At 39.6% G+C, this 21,674-nt stretch overlaps 1 protein-coding gene across 6 annotated transcripts in view; it reads left to right on the plus strand.

Moving 5' to 3' along the window:
* Nucleotides 1-12,193, plus strand: part of wdr41 (WD repeat domain 41) — a 95,413-nt gene extending 83,220 nt beyond the window's left edge. For all 6 annotated transcript variants that reach the window (XM_068029479.1, XM_068029485.1, XM_068029483.1 and 3 more), the window contains 5 exons: nt 643-833; nt 1,487-1,608; nt 2,701-2,783; nt 6,760-6,893; nt 9,788-12,193. In XM_068029479.1, the coding sequence (XP_067885580.1) occupies nt 643-833; nt 1,487-1,608; nt 2,701-2,783; nt 6,760-6,893; nt 9,788-9,934 (677 nt within the window). In that variant the 3' untranslated portion in view covers nt 9,935-12,193. The remainder of the gene's footprint in view (nt 1-642; nt 834-1,486; nt 1,609-2,700; nt 2,784-6,759; nt 6,894-9,787) is intronic.
* The last annotated feature ends 9,481 nt before the right edge of the window (nt 12,194-21,674 follow it).

The raw sequence follows: 21,674 nt of genomic DNA on the forward strand, positions 1-21,674 counted from the left end.
ACACATATCCTCACTGACCTACATTGGTTTGTGGTCTATCATCACCAAATTTAAAAATCTCATCCTCAGGATCACCCGTCCCTATATCTGTGACCACCTCCCCTGCTGGAACTTTGGTTCCTCTAACTCTGGCCTCTTGTCTAATTCACCCTATAAGATGATTTTAGTACCATTGAAAAATGGTTTGATAGTGTCTTCATACTTGTCTTTATTTTAAATGGCTAGAGACATGGCTGCCTTCTTTGGAAAAAGTCTTAATTTCATACAAATTAATCAAGTGCTACTGAGGGAATTGGGTTTGATCAACTCTTGTAGTGTCTTCTGATGGCAGTCTGGAGATACATTTTGAAATTTCATAGATGTAATTTTCCTGTTGATCACTGGAGGAGACTCCAGTTGTTGCTGCTGCTGATTTCTATTATTTTCTTGGTGATTTTAGTAACCGGATCCAATGATTTGTCAGATTCCTGTTCAGATCATGGATTATCAGAAGACTATTCTGTATGTAAGATTTTATTTGAGCTGTTTGCGCCAACTGAGATTATTACATGGAGCAGTCAGGCCACCGTGTTGCCAAGTTATTTTATGTTTGTTGGGTTCACTGGAATCTTACCACAGTGAATTGCATGTTTCCATTTTTAGATAATACATTTGCAACTGGATCCCTTGTGGGTGAGTTGATAATTTGGGATAGCCTGGACTGGTCCGTTCAAGCATCTGAATCCCAGTTCTGGAATGCTGCTCCACAATCCGACAAACCAGCTGAGATAAAGATATCGCTGACCCCAAACCAGCATGAAACCTGCATCCATCATCTGTCTACAGACAGAGAGGTAAAGTAAAAAGGAAATGCCATTTATCCCGAAACCTAATACATATATGTATTTAATATTCAGAATAGATTTCTGAAGGTTATATATAATTCTGATTTAATGGTATGAAGAAAGAAATCAAAAAGGCGCACATGTTGGCTCTAATGTCAAGACCAATGAAAAATAACTTGCTGTTCAGCTAGTGTTGAGAAACATAAAATTCAGGTAACCTTTTTCTCCTTTCCTTTCTTGACTGAAGTATAATGGGGAGAACATTTATAAAAAAAAAAATTAAATGAATCGCATATCAAAGTGGAAAACCTTCAACTTTCCCCCAACTCGCCCCCCTCAATTTTTTTTTTGTTGGTGATTGATCTTGTCTATTCTACAAAATCTTATTTTGAAGTCGAGGGTTATGCGGAGCAGGCCCGCAAGAGGAGTTGAGGCCTGGGACAGATCAGCCATGATCTTATTGAATGGCGGGGCAGGCTTGAGGGGCTGAATGGCCTACTCCTGCTCCTATTTCTTATGTTCTTAAAACAGCTCATCAGATCAATCATTAAGCAGTTTTTCAAACTCTTCAATGTAGGGATTCAAAGCTCCTTTATAAGGATATGCTGTTAAACTAAACTAAATAATGTGTGTGATAAGTTTGTATCTCTCTTTCCCTGTAGAACATTTTTGCTGCCATTGGGACTGGAATTTACGTGTATAATCTTCAGACAAAAACAGTAATCGCATATCAGCAAGTTGCACATGATTCACGTGTGTTGCACGTTGCAAAGCTGCCAAACAAGTATGGAACTTGATCTTAACTTTATACTGACCTATTGCAGATGAAGCAACAAACTCTTAGAAATTACTAAGTGCAAGATTAGGCTGGATGGCTCCTTGTTGGCCAGCGTGGACAAAATGGGCCGAATGGCCTCCTTCTGTGCTGTAAATTTCTATGTTTCCATGAAGAGGCAGGAGGATGATTACAAATAAAATATTAAAATTCAAGTTTTCTTCAGTTTCTATCTATATTTAATGTATCTTTACAGTTCTCAAGGTAGTCTGATAATTTTAGTTCATTTTAAATGATTCTGCAGTAACACTTTGGAAAATATTAACTTGAACTGTAGACTCATAGTTAAATTCAGTTCAGAAAATGCTCTCCATTTAAAAAAAAAAGTTGAGCTTTTGCTGTGCTTTCAGACATGCATTTCTTTCGGTTTGCATTTCTAAATTTCACACAAATAAAAAATGTAAAAATTCAAAAGTTTTAATACAGATTGCCACTTTACTGAAGCTATGTGGAATAGTTTTAAACTTGGATTAGCATTTTCTTGTTATAAGCATTTAATACACTTTGCATTGTTCATTTAAACGTGTTGCTATAATTAAGTTCAGAAGACATTGTGCAAAGTGCAATAATTAACATTTAGTGGTTAGCACCGCAGCCTCACAGCTCCAGCGACCCGGGTTCAATTCTGGGTACTGCCTGTGTGGAGTTTGCAAGTTCTCCCTGTGTCTGCGTGGGTTTTCGCCGGGTGCTCCGGTTTCCTCCCACAGCCAAAGACTTGCAGGTTGATGGGTAAATTGGCCATTATAAATTGCCCCTAGTATAGGTAGGTGGTAGGGGAATATAGGGACAGGTGGGGATGTGGTAGGAATATGGGATTAGTGTAGGATTAGTATAAATGGGTGGTTGATGGTCGGCACAGACTCGGTGGGCCGAAGGGCCTGTTTCAGTGCTGTATCTCTAAATAAAAATAAATAAATGGTGTATCAACAGTAGTAACAATAGTAACAACAAAACCAATTTTCTTTGTGCTGTCAAGTGATAGCTTTTGGATGTCCTCATACTCTGAAAGTAATATCATCTACATTTCAAAATGTTTTGCAGCCAATTGGTCTCCTGCTCTGAGGATGGCAGTGTTCGCCTCTGGGAATTGCAGGCCCTTCCTCCAGCTGAGCCTGCCACATCAGGTTAGTGTAGCCTTACCTCGTATGCATGGGTAGAATTAATTTAGCTGGCAAAGTTGGTATTTATTGCCCATTCCTAGTTGTCCTCAAGTAAGTGATGGTGGGTTTTCTTCTTGAACTGCTATTGGATAGGGAGTTCTGTAGCTTTGACCCTTGTGTCTTGTTGGTGATGGCTTTGGGGAATCGGGAGGCGAGGCATTCACGGCAGAATACCCAGACTCTGAACTGGTCTAGTGTGTGGGCTGGTCCAGTTCAGTTAATGGTGTTGCCCAGGATGTTGTTGATGAGGGACCTTGACGAAGTTTATGGAATTTGATTGCTAAAGGAAAGTGTTTTGGTTCTCTCTTGCTGGAGATGGTCATTGCCTGAGATTTGTGTGGCACAAATGTTGCTGGACACCCATCAGTCCAAGCCTAGATGTTGCCTAGGTCATCCTGTTTTATTATCTGAGTAATTGCTATTGTGCAATCATCAGCGACAGCCCCACTTCTGACCATGTGGTGGAAAGATCATTGATGTAGCAGTTGAAGATAGTTGGACCTAAGACTTTGCCCTGAAGACATCCTGCTGTGATGTCCTGGGGCTAAGATAATTGGCCTCCAGGCACGACTCCAGCCACTTAAGAGATTTCTCCCGATCCACATTGGCCAATTTTATTAGAGTTCCTTGGTGCCACACTCAGTCAACTACTGCCTTGATGTCAAAAGCAGTCACTCTGTGTAATTATTGATGTCATGGTTTTTTTAAACCAAAATGCACTTCATGCTTCTGATATTGAATTCCATCTCCCACTATTTTGTCCAATCCCCCATCTTATCAATACCCCTTTGCAGTTTTCTTTTGTTATTTAAAAAAAAATAACTTTACCACCTATTTGGTTGACATTTGTAAAGAATTTTGACAAAATTACTTGCATGGAGTGTTTTGCTGCTGATGCTTTTAAAAAAAATATATCCTTGACAAGCTGCAATGGAAATTCAGTTATTTAGTTGACACTTGTGTTTCAGCCATCAGAAACTGTTCCAGTAGTGATGCAAAGCATGGATTAGCAAGCATACAAAACTACCTCTAGCACCAAGTTTGAGGTAAAGAACTGTAAGAACAAGCTAGTGCAACAGATTGAGAGGAACAAAAATTAGAGTTTTTATTTTATGGGGACGTGCATGGTGTGTGATTTTTCAGCATGAATAAGAAGTTAGCTGTTCCTTTTAAAGGCAATCTTTTTTAGCAATCCGCAAAATTTAAAATCCAGGAAACTTGGTAAGTCTCGTGTTTTTTAAAAATAAAACACTTTAATGGTTCTTGAGGACAAACAATCCCATTAAATTCTGTTCTATGTGGTTGCTTGGCTCAGCAGTATAAATGATAAAGAGCACAAACTAAAACTACAAGTGAGGTGTATCTGCCAGTGGCTCCTCATTGCTACAAAAATGTGAGACAAAAATTTATCTGATTTTATTTTCAACAATTTGCTCGTCTTTTCTAAGGTTTGCATATCTTGAATGTAGCGCAAATCATGTGGATGGACATTCGTTTGATGCCCCCTCCCATTTAGATATCTTCAACTTTTTTCCAATTTTCTCCTTTCCTCTTAAGGTACTGAATCTTGTTGAGGTTTACTTCCAGCCCTCTGCTACCTTGCCAAATTAGCCATTCTTCATCTATGACCCTCTGCAGCGATTGCCAGCTGGCTGTTTTTTTTCATTTGTTCATGGGATGTAGGCATCACTGGCAAGGCCAGCATTTATTGCCCATCCCTAATTGCCTTGAGAAGGTGGTGATGAGCTGCCTTCTTGAACTGCTGCAGTCCTTGGAGTGTAGGTCCACCCACAGTGCTGTTAGGAAGGGAGTTCATGATTTTGACCCAGCGGCAGTGAAGGAACGGCAATATAGTTCCAAGTCAGAATGTTGTGTGGCTTGGAGGGGAACTTGCACGTGGTGGTGTCCCCATGCATCTGCTGCCCTTGGACTTCTAGATGGAAGAGGTCGCGGGTTTTGAAGGTGCTGTCGAAGGAGCCTTGGTGAGTTGCTGCAGTGCATCTTGTAGATGATACGCACTGCTGCCTGGCACTTGTGTGACACGAATATTCCTTGCCACTTACCAGCCCAAGCCTGGATGTTGTCCAGGTCTTGCTGCATACAGGCTGCTTCAGTATCTGAGGAGTCTGGAATAGTGCTGAACATTGTGCAATCATCAGCAAACATGCCCACCTCTGACGTTATGATGGAGGGAAGGTCATTGATGAAGCAGCTGAAGATGTTTGGACCTAGGACGCTACGCTGAGGAAGTCCTGCAGTGATGTCCTGTGACTGAGATGATTGACCTCCAATAACCACAACCATCTTCCTTTGTGTAGGTATGACTCCAACCAGGAGAGCCTTTTCCCCCTGATTCCCATTGACTCCAGTTTTGCTAGGGCTCCTTGATGCCATACTCTGTCAAATGCTGCCTTGATGTCAAGGGCTGTCACTTTCACCTCACCTCTGGTGTTCAGCTCTTTTGTCCATGTTTGGGCCAAGGCTGTAATGTGGTCACGAGCTGAGTGGCCCTGGCAGAACCCAAACTGAGTGTCAGTGAGCAGGTTATTGCTGAACAAGTCGACAACCCCTTCCATCACTTTGATGATCGAGAGTAGACTGATGGGGTGGTAATTGCCTGGGTCGAATTTGTCCTGCTTTTTGTGTACAGGACATACTTGGGCAATGTTCCACGTTGCTGGGTAGATGCGAGTGTTGTAGCTGTACTGGATCTGTTTGGCTAGGGCATGGCTAGTTCTGGAGCACAAGTCGTCAGTCTACAGGGCCCATAGCCTTTGCAGTATCTGTACCTTCAGCCGTTTCTTGATATCACGCAGAGTGAATCGAATTGGCTGAAGACTGGCATCTGTGATGCTGGGGACCTCTGGAGCAGGCTGAGATGGATTATCCACTCGGCACTTCTGGCTGAAGATGGATGCAAATGCTTCAACTTTGTCTTTTGCACTGATGTGCTGGGCTCCCTCATTGTTGAGGATGGGAATATTTGTGGAGGCACTGCCTCCTGTTTAATTGTCCACCACCATTAGTGAACCAGATGGGTTTTTACAACAATCGACAATGGTCTCCAATAGACTAATTTTTAAATTCCAGATTTACTAATTGAATCTGCTTGGGCAGATACCACAGCTGACTCTGACTCTGTTCCGTCAAATGCCAACACATGCTTGTTTTCCAGTAGGAGCCCGGGATAGGCATCCGGGGAATCCTGACTTTAAAAAAAAAACTTCTTAGACCAAGGGCATTGAGTCCAATTTTAACACCGCAACAGTTCAAATAAAGCAAACTCAGTACAAACCAGTTATTGCATCTGCAATCTTTTTTATTCTTTCATGGGATGCGAGTATCACTGACCAGGCCAACGTTCAATGTCTGGTAATCAAAAGTCCATTGTGGATTTAATTGGAGCAGGGAATAGCTCCTTTGTTCTTTTGAAGTACTTGTCTGTTGATATGCTAATGTCTCTCTCCAGCCAAAGCCTCTGGTTGTTTTTTTTAAAGTAAGTTCTTTCTTCATCAGTTTAAAATAAATGTTCATGTGGTGAAATTTATTTTCCTCATTCTTGGCTAGTTGGGGGCTTGCCTGACATTTTGATGATAACTGAATTCCTAAATAGCCATGTAAGTTGCAACTTTAACACTATATCTGTTGGCAGACTGTCACCCTGGTAAAGTGAGTTGATGAACTATATAGATAGATTCCATGATATCAGATAAACCAAAATTACACTGCCATTTCTTTTTAAATACCCATCAGGTGAAGCCTTTCTTCCTGCCAATCTTTGAGTTACAATTTGTTTCTGACTAATCCTCTACACTAGCGTTAGACATTACTGTGTTATCTGGCTCTGTTTGAAGGGATAGTCATCACTTTTGACACATTTATTCACAGTTAGTTATTTAGTACAATGTTAAGAGCTTATTTATATTGTATTTGTTTTTAGGGCTTTTTAGCATGTGGGGAATTGGCAGGCCAAACAAGCAGCACAACCAAATGGCAAAACGCAAGTTGGAATGTTCTATGTTTAAGACTCTGGAGTTAACTGGTGATTTGGTTGGTCATTCGGGTGCAGTGCGGGTGAGTAATCTTGCAATGCGAGCACTTTTTCTACAGTATAAATTATTGCCTGTAATACCTTGCAAGTGAGTTTTTCAATGTTTCAGTTTGTTGCCCATCAGGACAGGGGTGGGTGGAGAAGGGTGACAGCTGTAGTGATCTAGAAAGCTGCATTAGAGTGTTTGGTTTAATTTATATTCCAGAAATGAGACATGAAGGCTGATTCTCTGGTATTGAAGTTGGGGAGTGGCCCCTTGCAGAGATTGTGTACACAGCATGAAATTGGGCAGGTAGACTTGAGTTCCAATGATGCTGTACTCACTGATCAATGAACAGAAAGTTTAAGGGATTTTTTTTGAGGTGACTTAAATGTGCAGGGCAGATTGAGGGGCAAAACAAGCTGACCTTTGGTAGGTTGAGGACACATCTATGTTGCCCTCGCCTCGCTCAGTTGAAGAAGCTGGTAATATTGACTGAAGTGTGCTGGACCTGGGAGAAGTGGTTTGCCAGTACTTGGCTTCACCCACCTGAAAGACAAAGATGCTCTCTGTGGCAGTGGAGTGACGTAATTACAGCCTTGGTCCAAACATGGGCAAAAGAGCTGAATTTCAACAGTGAGGTGAGAGTGACTGCCCTTGACATCAAGACAAGATTTGACTAAGTGTGGCATCAAGGATTCCTAGCAAAATTGAAGTCAGTGGGTGTCAGGGGGGAAAACTCTCCACTGGTTGGAGTCATACTTAGCAGAAAAGAAAATGGCCATGGTTGTTGGAGGTCAGTCTCAGCCCCAAGACATCGCTGCAGGAGTTCTTCAGAGTAGTGTCCTGGATCCAACTATCTTCAGCTGCTTCATCAATGACCTTCTCTCCATCATAAGGTTAGGAATAAGGATGTTCGCTGATGATTGCACAGTGTTTAGTACCACTCGCAACTCCTCAGATCCTGAAGCAGTCTGCATCCGCATGGAGCAAGACCTGGCCAACATTCAGGTTTGGGCTGATAAGTGGTAAGTCACGTTGGTACTACACAAGTGTCAGGCAATGTCCATTTCCAGCAAGAGAGATTCTAACTGTGTCCCCTTGACATTCAGCGGTATTACTATTGCTAAATCCCCCACTATCAACATCTTGGGGGTTACCGTTGACCTGAAGTTTAACTGGGCCAGCCATATAGATGCTGTGGCTACAAGAGCAGGTCAGGGGCTGGGAATTCTGAGGCGAGTGACTCACCATCTCACTCCCCAATGCCTGTCTACAAGGCACAAGTCAGGAGTGTGATGGAATACACTCCACTTGCCTGGATGAGTGCAGCTCATCCAGGACAAAGCAGTCTGCTTGATCAGCACCCAATCCACCACCTGAAACATTCATTCCCTCTACCACTGGCACATAGTGGCAGCAGTGTGTACCTTCCACAGGATGCACTACAACAACTCGCCAAGCCTCCTACGACAGCACCATCCAAACCTGCGACCTGTACCAACTAGAAGTTAAGTAGGAAAAACGTCACTTCCACTGGTTATTGACTAGTAACTAGAGGCCATAGATTTTAGATAATCAAAAGAACAAATGGCGAGGTTAGAATTTTTTTTATATAGAGAGTTGTTAGGATGTGAATAACCCTACAGAAAACAATGGTTGAAGCAGAATCCATAATTGTTTCTAAAAGGGAAGGAATGAATATTAGACTGTTTGTACCCATCTTCCCACTGACCTGCCAGTCTCAGATAGGGTCAGCACTGGCATAACTGCCAGGATTTTAGGCATTAGGTATATAAAATAATTTGGATTAAAATACTAGAGAAACAATGTCAAATTAAGTTAAACAGAAACCTCTGAAAAAGAATGAGTAATAGCAGGAGGCATTGATTAGCAGGTTGTACAGGTAGATTGAAGTTGCAGTACAATACAGCGTGCTGTGAAGTTGTACATATTGCTAATGGCTGGGTGAAGAGCATTGTGTGGGTATATACCTTAAATGGTAAAACAGTATGTTGAATTTGTACTTTTTATACGATGCTGGTTAGGCCACAGTTGCATGAATGACCACCACAGGCTACCCGCCTGTTTTTTTTTTCACCATATATCTAGCCAATCTCTCATCTGCACAATGTTGGCACCTAAAGAACCAACTACTACCTTACTTGGTATGATGGCCACAAAAGAAACGATCTACAAATACCTCTATTGAATCTTTTTTCTATAGCATATTATCCTTGCCCCACAATGCTGCTTGGATTGCTCTTCCTTTTCCTATGCATATCCCCATTGTTATCCAGATCCATATGTCCATTGCATTATTTCCTGTGAAGCTTTTCTGCTCAGTCTGTCTCCCGCATGTTAACTTACTCCATACTATCTCTGAATACCTGTTGACCTTTTACTTCCTTCATGAGTTCTTTTTTCATCTCTTCCAAATGATCCTCATGTTCCTCTTTCTGTGCCTAAAACCTGTCCATTGTTGTCTTATGAACTTGTCATTTATGAGCCTGTAAATTCACTAATCTATATCCATAAACAGTCAGTCCTAATTACTAGTTATGCTATTATTTCCTTCATCTCCATGAGTAGTAAGCATTCACAACAAACGTCTTGCTTGAACTCCTCTATTGTGATGACCAGTACAGCCAGCCAATTGCATTCATTCCATCTTTTCAACCATTTACGTACAGTATTTTCCACTAACTTTCAGTAATTCTGAAGTGCATTCCAGTAAAATGTGAAATAGGTGTTTGTTCTAAAGTGAAAATAAATACCTGACCAGTATTGTGACACAGATTTCCTTCCTAAAAAGTACCTTTAAAATTAATTCTAATCACTTTGACCAATTGATGCAAGAATGTACTTGCTTTTAACCATCTCTAAGCAAGTTGATCGACAGCTTCTTAACTGATGTTTTTTTTTGTTAATTCTCAGATGTTCCTATATTTTAAAGATCATGGAATGGTAACCTGTTCTACAGACCACCTGATCATTATATGGAAAGATGGAGAAAGGGAGTCACAGTTGCGGAGTAAGACATTATTCCAAAAATTAGAACAGGATGAGCAGTATGATGGTTAATGTTGGGATAATTGTGAAACATATAGAATGAATGTTTCATGACCGCACCAAATGACTTCAAGCGACCTGCAGCAAGTGTGTTTATATCTCTGTGATATTGCTGAAGGTTTCAAAAAGTTGTTAAATTGTTAACACAGTACTTTTTGGAGTGGTTCTTAGATATAAAATTGTAAGAAGGTCTTCTGCTAAGCACTGACTATTACCTGTTACCAGTTCTGGGTTTACATTATCTTAATGTTGCAAATAGTCTACTGAGCAAATAATTTTGCTTATCTATGCTTTGTGAAGATTTGTTGAATCTATTAAATGTACAGAATAGAAATTTTGTACTAAAGGAGCTGTGGCAACAATCTCGAGGCTTTTGTTATAAAAAAAAAAGTTATATTTTAAAACAATTGGCTTAAATATTTTATTGTGGCCATCTATATCACCATTAATGTGAAATTTTGTATACAAATGTTAATTGCAAGATGTTTGCTTGTTTTGAAAAGTTCCATGTTCAGTGAAGCCAGGAGCCTGACAAAATATTTACATACATGGTAAATCTTTAAGGCTTTGCCTGCTGCTCGTGCGCATCTGTAAATCGTGAGTGCATTGCCTTTGCTGAGAGAAGACTTGGAAGATCTGCCACATAATGTTGCCTGTACCAGGAACTGAACTGACTAAAGGACTTGGTGTTCACCTCTTTCATTGTGCCTGTTTAACACCATTGCCTACTTGCTGCATTGATCTATCAGTTTGTCATTCCTACATAGATAAGTACAGAACAAACTTTTTATGTATCAAAGTAAATTGGTTTGGAGAAGGACTTGCAGCTTATTTGCTTCCACACTTCCAGAAGACCAAACCTATAATTTTCCCAATATAGCATTTTAATGTACACTTTAGCAGTTAGGTATGACATTTAGTTCCAGCTTAATTTGTGCTAATGTTCTAGTTTAACTTGAAGACTACCTTCTCCCCAAAAAGCAAGAGTGCTATCATCTAAGTGAAGCTGATCATAAAGCTGCTGTGTAAGATATTGGACAAAAGCTGATATAATTTCTCTTAAGTTGTCTTAACTAATGACAAACTTATAATTATATAATCGATATGCAGTCGGTCAGACAGTGGCCTGGATGGAACATCTGAAACCAATTTACAATTTGCTTTCATTTTCTGACCTTTTTTGATGGGATTTAAATTTGAGCAGCAACTTTATAGAACAAAAATTGTCAAAATAAGGGCGAGGCTAACTGCTGTTAAGACTTCACTCAAATGTATTTATGTATTTAGCGTCAAGTTCCTCTATCTGGACTGTAGATATGGAGTAAAGTCATAACAGCAAGTTGTCAGTTCATGTCTAAATGGCCCTTTTATGTTGTGATAAGTGTTAATTACTGCCAGTCAACTTCTGGCACTGAAAATTAACTATTACAAATGTGGAGTCCCATTCTTTCAGGTTTTAATTGTTGGAGATTTTTAAAATTTAAATTTCTTGTAACTTTTTCTTTCTCTCAATTCAATTTTTGTACACTTTCTTTCTGTACCTGATTTGACATTGAATTCACCCACTCTAATTTCCTTGTTCAGAACGTGCACTGTTAATTTCACAATGCTTCAATTGAATTAGTTACGGAAACACACAGTTGTTCTCCCAGATCCCAGATGCCCTGTGAAGGGTGATAAGCCATTTCCAGTTTGCAATTGTGAAATATTATGGAGATTAAATAGACAAGGGCGAGTCTAACTAATGGCAGGTGCCATTCATTGACTGGTTACAGGAATATTTGGGTCAGTAAATTGCCTGGTCTATTTAACTGTGTTGCTTCATGAAGCTATTCAGTGTTTTTAATCAATTGACATAGTGAGTGTGACATTCTAAATATTTGACTCTGGAACAAATGGCATCATTGTGGGTGGTTAACTGTTTAAAGAATTTCTTAGACACTTGGGGAAACTGAAAGGGTGGTAGCAGTCATGAAACAAGCTCATAAATGTTAATTTGGAATTTTTATATGAATATATCCCTTTTGCACGAGTGTGAAACTTCATATGGAGCATGCAGCTTGATGAGTAATGGTATCCGGAAAACATTTTAATGCTGTTTAGTATGGATGTGGTCAATAGGAAAAAATATCATCAAGACTATATGCAGCATTTTTAGACATTATGCCATGTTCATTACTGTATGATCTGTTCAATGTTCGGATTGTATCTTAAATTAAGTAAAGTTACTTTCTTTGGTGGGGAGGCTCATGAGCATTCCTAATTTGGGTACCTGTGTTTTTATGTTTGTTGTATCTAAACTATGAATTAGGTTATGAATTATCACAATGCTAAAATTGAAATTGTCTTGACAGTGACGGACACAAGTTTGACTACTTCTCCCATCAGCATTTTTTTTTAAAGCAAATGCACTGTGGGCTATATTGGATTGCAACATTTAGAACATTCTAGATCTTACTACTTTGTCCCCTTTATTTATTTCATAGTCCTAGACCAGGTATGGTGTCCCCTTTTATTCTCTGAACCACTCAAACAATTTTATGTGCAACATGTTGTATTCCACAATAATAATCTACCCTCCAGGAAATGTGCTTAGTTCCTGTATACAAATTGAATTGTTGTAGTGTTGCACATCTTTTGCCAAAAACAACAAATGTTTCTGGAATAAAAGCAAAATACTGCAGATGCTGGAAATCTGAAACAAAAACAAGAAATGCTGGAATCACTCAGCAGGTCTGGCAGCATCTGTGGAAAGAGAAGCAGAGTTAACGTTTCGGGTCAGTGACCCTTCTTCGGAACTGACAAATATTAGAAAAGTCACAGATTATAAGCAAGTGAGGTGGGGGTGGGGCAAGAGATAACAAAGGAGAAGGTGCAGATTGGACCAGGCCACATAGCTGACCAAAAGGTCACGAAGCAAAGGCAAACAATATGTTAATGGTGTGTTGAAAGACAAAGCATTAGTACAGATTAGGTGTAAATACACTGATTATTGAACAGCAGCAAGTGCAAACCTGAAAAAAACAGTGGGTAAGCAAACTGAACAAACTAAGATGAAATGAAGTAAATGCAAAAAAAAAAGGATTGTAAAAAATGTAAAAAAGGATGTTAAAAAAAAAAGAGAAAGAAAAGAAAAAAGGAAGAAAAACTAACTAAAAATGAAAGTAAAATGGGGGGCTGTCATGCTCTGAAATTATTGAACTCAATGTTCAGTCCGGCAGGCTGTAGTGTGCCTAATCGGTAGATGAGATGCTGTTCCTCGAGCTTGTGTTGATGTTCACTGGAACACTGCAGCAATCCCAGGACAGAGATGTGAGCATGAGAGCAGGGGGGAGTGTTGAAATGGCAAGCAACCGGAAGCTCAGGGTCCTGCTTGCGGACTGAGCGGACTCATGCTCACATCTCTGTCCTGGGATTGCTGCAGTGTTCCAGTGAACATCAACACAAGCTCGAGGAACAGCATCTCATCTACCGATTAGGCACACTTCAGCCTGCCGGACTGAACATTGAGTTCAATAATTTCAGAGCATGACAGCCCCCCATTTTACTTTCATTTTTAGTTAGTTTTTCTTCCTTTTTTCTTTTCTTTCTCTTTTTTTTTTTTACATCCTTTTTTACATTTTTTACAATCCTTTTTTTTTGCATTTATTTCATTTCATCTTAGTTTGTTCAGTTTGCTTACCCACTTTTTTTCAGGTTTGCACTTGCTGCTGTTCAATAATCAGTGTATTTACACCTAATCTGTACTAATGCTTTGTCTTTCAACACACCATTAACATATTGTTTGCCTTTGCTTCGTGACCTTTTGGTCAGCTATGTGGCCTGGTCCAATCTGCACCTTCTCCTTTGTTATCTCTTGCCCCACCCCCACCTCACTTGCTTATAATCTGTGACTTTTCTAATAAATGTTTCTGGAAACTAGGTAATTCAACTGATTGGAATAATATCCTTTGACCTCCAGCAGTTGGTTCAGCTCCAGCCTAGATAGTGTCATGCTGGCCCCCACCTGCCAAGAATGAGGCATATTAATTTTGTCATCTGAACATTGATTTTAAACTTGCTGGGAAGCCTGTTACAAGGGCTGCCAGACACTGAGCTGAAAAATATTTGCATACTAACAGATAGTGCTTGTGGAGACAAATGGACCATTCTCTGACACATTCAACCCACAATGGATTTTGATCACCGGATGTTGAAGGTGTAAAGAAGAGCATTCCAGAGACTGCTAAGATGATGCGATCAAGATGGGCGGCACAGTGGCGCAGTGGTTAGCACCGCAGCCTCGCAGCTCCAGGGACCCGGGTTCGATTCCGGGTACTGCCTGTGCGGAGTTTGCAAGTTCTCCCTGTGTCTGCGTGGGTTTTCGCCAGGTGCTCCGGTTTCCTCCCACCTCCAAAGACTTGCAGGTTGATAGGTAAATTGCCCATTGTAAATTGCCCCTAGTGTAGGTAGGTGGTAGGAGAATGGTGGGGATGTGGTAGAGAATATGGGATTAATGTAGGATTAGTATAAATGGGTGGTTGTTGGTCGGCACAGACATGGTGGGCCGAAGGGCCTGTTTCAGTGCTGTATTTCTAAATAAAAAAAATAAATGAAAAATAAACAAAAGCCAGGACTAGTTAAACCAGCTGGTCACATGACTAACTGGCTGGTCCAGAGATTTTTGAACTAGCCACAGAGTTTTTGAACTGAAGAAAGACTGTTTGTTCCTGGAGTGAGAAGACCTCTCCTGTCTGCTCCCATCTCTTTCTCACAAACCTCAGGACACATGAACTTGGAGAGAAAAGTCACCTACATCGAACAAGGTTTAAGAAGAATACTGGGCCCCAATGAAAAGCGAGACCTACCTACAATCAAGGACTTTACAGCGAGCTCAAAGAACGGTAACCAAAACCATCTTCAGATATTGCCTCACTTTATTTCTTCTCTTTTCTGTCTCTATCTGCATGTGTGTATCGCGTATGCTTGCTAGCGTGGGCGCGTCGCATATCCGTAGCATTAACCGAATTAGAGTTTAAGTTTAATAAAGTTCAACCTTTTTTCTTTAAACCTAAGAAAATCTGTTTGGCTAATTTCTTTGCCTTATAATTGGAAGTTAGTGAACAAGGATTCATTAAGGGGGAGCTTAAAAAAAATGGTGTGTTTAAAATTAAACCCTGTTAGGGCGGCGCAGTGGTTAGCAGGTTGGTAGGTAAATTGGCCATTATAAATTGCCCCTAGTATAGGTAGGTGGTAGGGAAATATAGGGACAGGTGGGGATGTGGTAGGAATATGGAATTAGTGTAGGATTAGTATAAATGGGTGGTTGATGGTCGGCACAGACTCGGTGGGCCGAAGGGCCTGTTTCAGTGCTGTATCTCTAAACTAAACGGTAAGACAAGGTAAAGGCTGAGAGGAAACCCTAGACCCCTTTCTCACCTGACCGTAACAATAGGCAGTCTGAAAAGTCTCCTTTTCTCCTGCCTAAGAGTTGTGGTTGAAATATGTGTGGGGAGTCTCATCCCAGTGCCTTTGAATTCACAGCACAAAAAGTTGGTAGTTGCACTTGGGTAATGAGGATGGCTAAAGTGGGAAACAGGAACATTGCTAAAATTCTTGAGGTTAGATTTAAGGCACTTTGGCTGAGCAGAGTAGAAAGAGCTTTAATAAATGACTATGCATGAGGATCTCCTCAATTTCTAATCATTACTTCAATTAGCAGATAGCAGAGTCGCAGGAAATTTGGTTTTAACATGTGCTGACTACTCTGAGCTGTACTGCCGCTGTTGCATGTAAAATCAATTGGGAAACTAGACCAGAGACATTGAGAAACTGGTACTGGAGACTAGCATTTACAAGAACCAGGGATCGGTAAGTGTGTTGTTTGCTCCCCCATTTCTGCCAACAGCCCCCCGCCACCCCCCCCCCCCCCCACCACCACACGCACACGCACCAGCCACCTGTGCTCCAAAGGTGTTACATACCACCCACTTTTTGCCTTGTGCTTGAGACAAATCCAGCATAAAATCTTTAACCTAAGTAGGTATGTAACTGACTCCAGAATGATTGATGCAAATACTGTGTGGTACTTCGCTCTAGTGTGCTCTACCCATCATCTTGCGCATTAGGCTAACCAGTAAAATAGGGTGGTAAACACTACCCCAGATGTACTGTGCATTGCAAGAAGGAGTCTTGAAGATATTAATTGGAAGATGTAAGTGGGAACTATGCCTTATTAATCAAATCTGCATGGGTGGATGTCAGCTTACGCCAGAGTTATGGCTGGAGTATGCCAGAAGGGCCTGATAGTCTCTATATTCAATACATTTGACTTTTTGAAATAAACATCACGAAAGTAGGAACCCTCTGTGCAAATTTTTAAAAACATGATAATGTGGAGTTTCCTCGAGTTTAAAAGTTTTATTTTCTGATCTAGATACATGTGCAATATACACAAGTCAGCAAGTACAAGGAAGTTGATATCACAATGTTATTACTGAGACAAAAATGTACAAGTCTTATTGGCCTTGCTATGCTTTTCAAATAAAAGATACAGAAAATAAAATTAAAATGTCTTCTGCTGTGAAGGTGGAAAGCATAAACAACAAACTGAAGTATAATTTACATTCACTAGAGAACAAAATTACATTCTTTGCAGTAGTTTCTGGCACATGGGGAAAGGTAGACACACCAATACTCTACATGTAGTATTTTAAGTTGCTCTCAAAAAATTAAGATTGTTTAATTGGCTTGCAGTCAACGTTACTTATTGTGCATATTCAAATTCTAAACAAACATTTTATGTATTACAAACAAAAAGGCAAATATCCATCAAAAGTCAATTAAACATATTCAATGCAATATTTGCTATACAACATGGATACATATTTGTGTAAAGTAGAATTATATACACTTCTGTGCATGGAAACTGAGTTACATTCCATTATTTACTGCTTAGTACAAAAATACAAAATTGTTGGTAATAATTCCAATTCTTTCTATCCACACTTTGGCAAAGATTGATCTATTTATATAGTTTGCTCTGCCAGTTGTATTCTCCTCTACTGTTGAGCAAATTAAACATCTTTCCAGCTATGTGCATATGTGTATGAGTGGGTTGTGTATTATTTAGATATAACATATTATTCATTATCACAAACTAATTACCTTATGGAGTGTACACAGTTTGTAGGCTTTTTCATTTTCATAACTTGTCATCGACTCTACACAGGATCCTATGTTAAAGGATTTCGGTAAAACTAATTGTAATATCACAACTTTATAGGGGATGTTACAGTTAGTTTTTATAAAATGTCAAGTATTCAGTTACTGTGAGTGATTTATAAAAATATTTTTGTAGAATAGTTTTAAAATGATTTCTCAACAAGTTTAAAAAGTATCTTAGAAACCTACCCCTTTTTGGCTTCATTCTAATGTACAAACAATTCATATGATTATGGATTTTAATCAGTCATTAGTTTCAGGTACAACAAGACACCAGAGAGATATTCTTTAGTAGTTGTTACACTGAAGTGATTAAAAGTTACCAGAAAGCCAGAAATATAGATATTTGTGTGTTTCACTGGAGAAATATGTAGAATATTTATTCATAGGCATTATTTTATCCTGTAGCTATTAACTGTAACTCGGTCTGACAGAGGAAGTTCAAGATTCGAGAACTGAACGTAATCTGGATGGCGATGAAAATAGGCTTTGAATATCATTGCTCACCTTTAGTGGAAACCATGTTTATGTAGTTTATCCAGGATTTCTGCCAGACTCTGCTGAATTTGGAGTGGTCACTTGGGAGAGCCCCCAAGGAAATTTCTGGTAATTGTTTCACTAAATCTCAACTTTTTTCTTTGACTTGCCTCAAAATTGTCGTAAAAGCCAGTATTAATAGGAAATAAATTACATTAAATTCCTATTTTAATGACAATTGTGAAAAAAATAATATACATTTACTTGTGCATGTATTTAGGTTCACATCATATGAAGAGTCCCTTGTGTACTAAACTTCTACAGAATGCGTAAACATTTAAAGCTATGGGGAGATCATGGGACAGTAGAATTAGTTTTGGATTTCTCTACCAAAAAGCAGCACAGACAGGATGAGACATATGACACCCAGCTGTGGTTTAATCCTCCCACGGTTCTAAAACTGATGCATGCAGTGCTGCTGAATAGTAAACTATGAAGTGTTCATGCACATTTAAAATGGTCATTTTTTTCAGGGTTGAATAAATGAGTGTTTGAGAAGAAGGTGCTACCTGTAGCAAATTAGACTCTGGCTACAATCTTATTGATCTGAAGTGAGATTGTATTCTCCTGAATAATGAAAGCAAAATACTGCAGATGCTGGAAATCGAACAAAAACAAAAAGTGCTGGAAAAACTCAGCAGGTCTGGCAGCATCTGTGAAGGGGGAAGCAAAGTTAACGTTTCAGGTCTGTAACCTTTCATTAGTATTGAATGAAAAATAAGTAAGAATCCAGTTCCTCCTTTTATTAATTTTCCCAATTAGGCAATAATAGAGTACTTAAATAATATCAGTTGAGCTAGATGGCCACATTGTATGGATATAGCTTTTATTTTTTAAAAAAGAGAATTTTGGGCAGTTACTTGTTCTCCCCGCCCCCCCCCACTTCACACGCAAGTACAAGTTACTTATTTTTCAATTGGTTCTGATGAAAGGTCACTGACCTGAAACGTTAACTTTGCTTCTCTCTCCACAGATGCTGCCAGACCTGCTGAGTTTTTCCAGCACTTTTTGTTTTGGTATTCTTACGAACTTGGCATAGCTTCATACACCAACAATCTGACATGGATAATGAACCAAAATGGCTAACATCAGAATCAATGATATAGGAACACGTTATATATACATTTTGTATGATTATGATCTCCAACTTAACACTTTTTAATGACATTAGCTGTACAAACTTGCTATCAGCAACAGGTTCCTCAAGAGCTGCACCATGGCATTTGCAGTTACCTATCATGAAATAAAAAGCTACACATAAAATATACAATATTGCAGAAAATACTGAGCTGCGTTTGTTCATTGCTTTTAATTTCAGTGTAAACTCAATGTAGTTTGCCAGTAGTAGTAACATCAAAAATGTAGGAGATGCATTGGAGTTGCTTCCTGTATGAATGCCGCTGGTAGACTTGAAACTGATGATAAAGAAAATTACAATCACCAGGGAAGTGGTACTGAACAAATTGTTGGAGTTGCGCGCTGACAAGTTCCCGGGTCCTGATGGATTTATCTTAGGGTCTTAAAAGAAATGGCTAGTGAGATAGTTGATGCGTAGTTTTAATTTTCCAAAATTCCCTAGATTCAGGGAAGGTTCCGCTAGACTGAAAAACAGTAAATGTAACTCCTTTATTCAAAAAGGGAGGGAGACAGAAAGCAGGAAACTACAGACAGGCCAGTTAGCTTAACATCTGTCTTAGGGAAACTGTTCGAAGCTACTATTAAAGATGTTATGGCAGGGCACTTAGAAAAATTGAAGGTAATCAGGCAGAGTCAACATGGCTTTGTGAAAGGGAAATCATGTTTAACCAATTTATTGGAAGTTCTTTGATGGAGTTAAATGTGCTGTCGATGAAGGGGAACCAGTGGATGTATTGTACTTAAATTTCCAGAAGGTGTTTGATAAGGTGCCACATCAAAGGTTATTGCAAAAAATAAAAGCTCATGGTGTAGGGGATAACATATTGGCATGGATAGAAGATTGGCTAGCTAACTGGAAACAGACAGACAGGCATAAATTGGTCATTTTCTGGTTGGCAAGATGTAACGAGTGGTGTACCATGGGGATCTCTGCTGGGGCCTCAACATTTTACAATTTATATAAATGACTTAGATGAAGGAACCAAAGGTATGGTTGCTAAGTTTGCTGATGACACAAAGATAGGTAAGAAAGTAAGTTGTGAAGAGGATATAAGGGGGCTACAAAGGGATATAGATAGGTTAAATGAGTGGGCAAAGACCTGGTAAATGGAGTATAATGTGGGAAAGTGGGAAATTGACCACTTTGGCAGGAAGAATAAAAAAGCATATTTAAATATTGAGAGGATGTCCTAGTGCATGAATTGCAAAAGGTTAGTATGCAGGTACAGCACGTAATTAGGAAAGCTAATAGAATGTTATCATTTATCCCGAGGGGAATTGAATACAAAAGCAGGGAGGTTATACTTCAGCTATACAGGGCATTGGTGAGACCGCATCTGGAGTACTGTGTACAGTATTGATCTCCTTATTTAAGGAAGAATGTTAATGCGTTGGAAGAATGTCAAAGACGGTTTACTAGATTGATACCTGGAATAGGCTTGTATCTGCTGGAATGTAGAAGAGGAAGAGGCGACTTGATTGAAACATCTAAGATCCTGAGGCGTCTTGACGGTGGATTTGGAAAGGAAGTTTCACCCTGTGGGAGAATCTAGAACCAGGGGTCACTGTTTAAAAATAAGGAGTTGCCCATTTAAGACAAAGATGAGAAATTTGTTCTCTGAGGGTTGTGAATCTTTGGAACATTCTTCCTCAAAAGGTGGTGGAAGCAGAGTCTTTGAATATGTTTAAGGCAGAGGTAGATTCTTGATAAGCAAGGGGGTGAAAGGTTATTGGGGGTAGGTGGTAATGTGGAGAAATCAGTTCCGCCATGAACTTATCGAATTGCGGAGCAAGCTCGAGGGGCCAAGTGGCCCGTTCTTGCTCCTAATTCATATGTTCATTTTACACCACACAACTGTATCAGCACTATTTCAAGGATCAGGCAACCTAGACAGATGCCTGTTAAAGGATGGAGCAGCAGTCAAGAACCCCTGAGGGAAAAAAACAACGAAAATGCCTCCACAGAATTCTGCTGAAAAATACAATTGCAGGTTGAAATTAATATCCCACTGTCTGGACAGAACAGTTAGGATCCTGCTGTACAGTCCTGAGAAGGTGTTGAAAATGCATCTGTCCTATTCTAAATAATTTCATAATTCAGGGATTCAAAATGTACCATTAGGAAAGTGACCCTACAGGCTCTGCAGAAGAGGAGCATGGGGCAATGGGCATGATTAATCTTTAGACAAAGATGGATGCGCCAATCACTAATTTAATTTGAAAGCTGCATTTGTGGCCTGCATTGTCAGTGTTCTCTGTCTGTAACACACTACCCTGTAATATACACTAATACATTAACAAACATACCCTGCCTCACCAGTGCTTAGACTATTATTATCACTGGCATCATACCACCTGTAACATTCATATGTTCCTGCTGACAATAATTATACACAGTATACTCCAAAGCCATAACCAGTTTCATTCCTAAGTACACCAGTTCTGTATATTTGCTTTAAAGATTCTTTAACCAATGATTTTCCCATAAGCTGCCCCTTGCATGCAAGGTTCTGCCAGTAGGACTGGATCTTGTACAATTTCGCTCATGATCTCTATTTTCTGCCCTTTGCAGCTCCAGTGTAGGATGTCATGTTCATTATCACAAGCCAAGCTGATCAGTTAACACCCTGCATAATGGAACTTGTATAGTTGCTGCCTGGGCAATACCTTAACGAACTTACCACCACATAACTCTCTTCAGTGCCTAATGCCCAAGAGTTCAAACGATTATTAGTCTATGTGTCAAAAATAGAACTTTTTGATTGCTAAGCAGTCATATAATGGTCACAATATTGCATGCAGAACAGATGTATGGACATGTTCTCACATTTATATAAAAATAAGTAAGGATCCAGTGCCTATTAATTTTCCCAAT

This window comes from Heterodontus francisci, chromosome 4 (assembly GCF_036365525.1).
Source record: "Heterodontus francisci isolate sHetFra1 chromosome 4, sHetFra1.hap1, whole genome shotgun sequence".
In the NCBI taxonomy this organism is placed as follows: Eukaryota; Metazoa; Chordata; class Chondrichthyes; order Heterodontiformes; family Heterodontidae; genus Heterodontus; species Heterodontus francisci.